General features: G+C 33.9%; 1 protein-coding gene across 1 annotated transcript; it reads right to left on the reverse strand.

Annotated features, from left to right (window-relative positions):
- Positions 1 to 512: 512 nt before the first annotated feature.
- Positions 513 to 1,093, reverse strand: LOC111888109 (oleosin 5). Its single transcript, XM_023884218.3, has one exon. It carries the CDS (start codon positions 1,035 to 1,037, stop codon positions 597 to 599), a length of 441 nt encoding a protein of 146 aa, XP_023739986.1. The 5' UTR covers positions 1,038 to 1,093; the 3' UTR covers positions 513 to 596.
- Positions 1,094 to 5,694: the final 4,601 nt, after the last annotated feature.

Raw genomic sequence — 5,694 nt, forward strand, 5'->3', positions numbered from 1 at the left:
ATATATGTGAAAGCCATGCCACTCCAAAACCAATCAAGACAAGAGATAATAAACTAATTAAACATTGGATAAAGTACTTATTTAATTTAATATTAAATTAGAATTTTGAACTCACAACCACGTAAAAATGTAATTAAGTTTTTCTTCGGTTAAATTTGGAGTAAATAAGCAATTCGAACGATAGTCATTGCAAACCACAATTTACCATGTTAGATATATCTATCTTCTCTGTAGATTTATTCCAATATAATTCAGTAAACCATCATTCTTTTGACAATGTACCAAAAACATAATTAAGATGTTTCTTTTAAAGTTGTTATACTAAATAATTTATCAAATAAAACACATTATCTTTAAAATAACTCTTTGTTTATCAAGGATAACATGTCTTCCACTTTAATTTATTTACTAATTTCCTATTTCAAAAGATGATGTTTTATCCTTGCATGTATATCTTCATATATTAATGCAAAATACAATTAGATAGAAACATAAACATTGACCTTGAAAAATGGACGAGATTACAAAGAGATTCTTATTAATATATAACGAAGTACAACGACTATTCATTCAAAACGTACAAGTGTTTACTACTCTTAAGCTCTGTTGGCCGTTTTATTCTCCGGCGAGTTTTGCACCGTCTGTTTAAGGTGACTACCCCAATCCTTTCCGGTGTCTTTCACGTTCTCCCCAAACTCCACCAACTTCTCCGTCGCATATTCCAAACCTTCCAATCCATCTCGCTTAACTGACGGGAAAACCCACCCCAACGCCCACAGCCCAGCGATCGCCATCAAGCCAGCAGCACCGAAACCCACCAACGATGCTACGAACACAAAGCCAGCACCCATGAGAAGAGGGCTGAAGATAATCAGAAGTGGAGAACTGATTACAAACAGAGTCATCGTAGCCAAGAAACTGAAACCCATCAACGCCAGAAGCGGTCCTCCAATTGTGATTCCGGCGATGACTGCGAATAGCATGGTCTTACCGCTGACTTGGTTGTGTCCCATGTATGCATCATACTGGTTTTCCATGGTATACTTTTATGATTCTTCTGTGTTTTTTGCAGTCAAGGATCGATGGATACTAGATTGGTAATATATATCTCGTACGTGATGAGATCAATACAAGAAAAAAGAAAAGCATAATTGGTCAAATTGATTGGTAGGGAGGCACGTGGCAGGATTTGTAGGAGGTGTATGAGTCCAAAGGCGACAAGTGCCCCATATATGTAGAGAAATGTAGCATAGATATTAAGATAATCATGCATGCATGATAATGGATAAAGGCAAAACAATACGCTTTTTTTTCCTTTTCTTTTATCGCGTAAATCGTAATATAAATTTTATTTTATATCTTATAACTTTTTATAGCAATTCAATTTAAGTTAAATCATAAATTTTTAATATTTGAAACTTAGGAAAATGACTTACGAGGGTAACTACCTTTTATTTGTGTTCACATATTAGCAACTTCTTATTTTTTGTACATAAGAAAACAACTAACTTGTTTTAACTGTGTAACATCCCAAAAATCATGACCAAAAATTTCGTTTTTAATTTAATACTAAAACCATAATTGTCAATAATTTTATACATAATTTCACCAAATCTATATTTGTATTTTCCTTATATAAAACTTTTTTTTTAATGATCCTGATCTTTTCCTTCAAAAATATTTCAAACATTTATTTTTTAGATAATGTTGTCCCATTATAATTATTACTTTCCTCATATAAAATAATAAAACTTATCAATATGCCTATATATTTATATTTAACTTTTATGAGCAACATTAACACTAAAACGAAGTGATAGACTCAATGACGATTCATCTTTTTCGAGAAAAGAAAAAAGCTAAACGTCTTGTCCCTAACGTTTTACCTATCAATCTTTCGTTAAATTACACTAATGTAATTATCTATGATTTTGAAGGTACTCATATGTGATGAAGGATGTCGTTCAACTAATAAAACAAAAAATGTTGTGTACAAAAAGGTCCTTCAACGATTATAGATATTTATAGATTTCAATTTATGTTCTGCATATTTCAATAATACCAATAACCATAACTTTTTTTAATAATTATTATGCAATATCTGGAAACATTTGTATGTATTTTTTTATATGCTCTCCTGCGTTTAATGCGGGTTATAATCTAGTAACTTTTTATAGCAATTCAATTTAAGATAAATCATAAATTTTTAATATTTGAAACTTGGGAAAATGACTTAGGAGGGTAACTACCTCTTATCTGTGTTCACATATTAGCAACTTCTTATTTTTTGTACATAAGAAAGCAACTAACTTGTTTTAACTATGTAACATCCCAAAAATCATGACCAAAAATTTCGTTTTTAATTTAATACTAAAACCATAATTGTCAAACCATTAATTTAATACTCTGGCATCGGGCCTCGCCCGGCATCAAGGCCCGCCTGGCATCGAGCCCCGCTCGGTATACAGATCTGTCTCTCTTAGGTCCCCCCTGTATCCGGGCCCCGCCCGCTAAACACATACAGTCATATAACATGCTAACACATAAAGAAGCATACTCTACTGTATCCATGTCCTAAGAAACATACTCTGGTAATAATGAGATACGGAACTTCTTCGGTACTCAGCTACTTCCAGCCAGGGCTTCAGCAGTGTAAGGTGAGTCTCCTCACTGTGTGAATGGGTCTAAGGCCACAATGTCAGTCCATGTAGTCTATGAGTAGGAAGACCCGGGGGTTAGTCCTAGGCATTGTATGCTAGTATGTTATTCCAGACCAAGGTCTGATGTCGGGCGGGTGCCGGAGGAATGTTTGCATGTTAGATTATACTTGTTGTCTGTGTGATACTTGTATGTGCCTAGTAAAGAGGTGAGTATGGGCGAGGTCTCGTATCTCATCACTAGCTGAGTACGGACGATGTTTCGTATCTCATTATTAGCAGAGTATGTTTCTTATGACAGTGATACAGTAGAGTATGTTTCTTTATGTGTTAGCATGTTATATGATTGTATGTGTTTAGCGGTCGGGGCCCAGAGACGAGCGGGGCCTAAGAGAGACAGATCTGTATATCGAGCGGGGCTCGATGCTAGGTGGGGCCTGATGTCGGGCGGGGCCCGATGCCGGAGTATTAAATTAATGGTTTGACAATTATGATTTTAGTATTAAATTAAAAACAAAATTTTTGGTCATGATTTTTGGGATGTTACACAGTTAAAACAAGTTAGTTGCTTTCTTATGTACAAAAAATAAAAAGTTGCCAATATGTGAACACAGATAAGAGGTAGTTACCCTCCTAAGTCATTTTCGCTTGAAACTTTCCACCTTTCAACTAAGTAAATGTTTGGTTAATTATAATATTTGTCTATCATAATTAGTGGCGGACGCAAATTGTTTTAGTAAGGGTGACCCTCGTACTTCAAGCCGATGCACCTAATAAAAATAATTACCCTACGTGCCAGAAATTAAGCAGTGACCCGGAACCCCAATGCTCCACTAAGGTCCGCCAAATATCATAATCAATGTTTTAAAAGCTTAAAAACTGTATAAAGTAATTTTTTCAATTTTAACTTATAGTTAAATCTAGTTCATTCTCATTTCATTATACAATTTTAACTTATAGTTAAATCTTGTTCATTCTTCTTTCATTGTATTTTAAAATATTGTTTATGGTTGTGCATTTAGAAATAAATAAATAAATAAATCTATTTAGATATATTTATTATAATTAGATAAAATTACAAAAATAGTTATTGTATTTGTCAAATTATATGGTTTTTGTCCAAATATATATACCAGTGCTCCATTAAATACCTCGTGTATTTTTTGTCTGTATAATTAATATTTTTATGTGTTTTTGTCCACACCCAACCTAAAATGACTAATATGCCCTTTAAATATATTTTTTTAATCTTTTTTATTATTTTGTTATTCTTAAAATTAAAAAATAAAACAAAAAAACAAAATCAAACCCAGCCCACCTTAGCCTCTCTCTCTCTCTCTCTCTCAATATATATATATATATATATATATATATATATATATATATCCTTTAAATAATTTTTTTTACTTTTTTATTATTTTCTTATCTTGAATTAAAAAATAAAACAAAAAACAAAATCAAACCCACCTACCCTAGCCCCTCTCTTTCTCTCTTTCTCTCTCCCTTCCCTCTCTCTCTCTCTCTCTCTCTTGAATTTGGTGAGTTCAGTATTTTTAGAGGCTTGAAAACCCATCACAAGGATGAACACACATACACCGTAAATTTTTTTTTTACAAGAATGAACACACATACACACACAAAATGTTTACAAGGATAAACACACATATACACACACATCAGTTTCAGATTTAATGGGGAAGAGAAGATGGATTTACCAGGATGAACACACACACAAATCATTTTTCATAAATGAGGGATTGAATGTTTTTCAGAAATCCTTTCATAGACGAGGTGCACCCGTGAATTCTCTCCAATCACCATCACCGTTCCTCTTACTCAACTGCCATCTACGACACCACTTGCTACCGAACCTAGAAAAAATCAATGAAATAAGTGTGTTCTTGGTGCAAACCCGTATCTGATTTATGGGAGACCCCTCCATTACATAGGTTTTCTCCACCCCCTTCTCTTGATCGATATGCAGTGCAACAAGAAGATGGCTTCTTTTCTTTTTCTTTTTTGATTTTTTACTGGTGTATAGTAAGCAAGAACAAGTGATGTCGATTATTGAAGTTTAGGGATGTGGGTGAGGAAAACGATGATTGGATGGAGCAATAAGGGTATATGGTTAAGGTTTTAAGGTCAAGGTTGGAATGAGTTAGGCGAAGAAGGTAAGGGATGTTCCATCTAGCTCCTCCCAGTCAAGCTTCCTTTGATATGTGTTCATTTTTAATCCTTATTGAACCCTCTAATGTTGTTGGTAGAAGCTTCGATGTTCATAAGTGGTCTGCATCCATGAGGTGATGAACTTGTAAAATCATGTGTTCTTCCATATGATAATTAGGATTTAAGGAACTTGGTGTTTAGAATACAATATTAACGATCTAGGCTAAGATTTACAATCAGGGAGTTGTTAAGATCATGAGGATGAAGTAGATTGTTAAAAAGAGTGGAGGTGAATGTGATTGTGAATCGATTGTGTGTGAGTTTTACAAAAGATGAACGTTGTAACGCCTGCGAATTTGGGCTAGACATTTTAAGGATTTATAAAATATAAATATTCGTTTTATCGAATAATTAAATACTCGAATAGGATAATCATAAATAAATAAAAATCCTTCGTATGTGATGCAAGTTATATAAAGGAAAGTTTTAGTACTCGAAAATACCTACGTGTGGATATAAAGATCGTCGAAAATGGAATTCTTATGAGAGATATGATTTTTTGAAACTCAAAAAATTTACTTGTTATAAGCGACGCAACACCACAACTCTTCCGCCTCATGTTAGCATCCTAGAGGAGGTCGTGCTCCCCAAGCCAAGGCACCTCCCTTGTAGAGGCTTTATAAATAGCTAACCAAGTCCCTTCATTTTTCACACCTTTCTACTCTCGAGTTTCTGTCTTTAGATGGCCTTTCTCTCTCTAAAATTTTGACTTTTTAGAGGCTTTAAGTGTTCGCTACGAGGTGTTATTGTGATAAAAAGCCCGAAAAAAAAAGAAGTCTTTGGAGTAGAGGTTTTGCCCATGACTTTCTGA

The sequence above is a fragment of the Lactuca sativa genome, chromosome 9, assembly GCF_002870075.4.
Source record: "Lactuca sativa cultivar Salinas chromosome 9, Lsat_Salinas_v11, whole genome shotgun sequence".
NCBI lineage: Eukaryota > Viridiplantae > Streptophyta > Magnoliopsida > Asterales > Asteraceae > Lactuca > Lactuca sativa.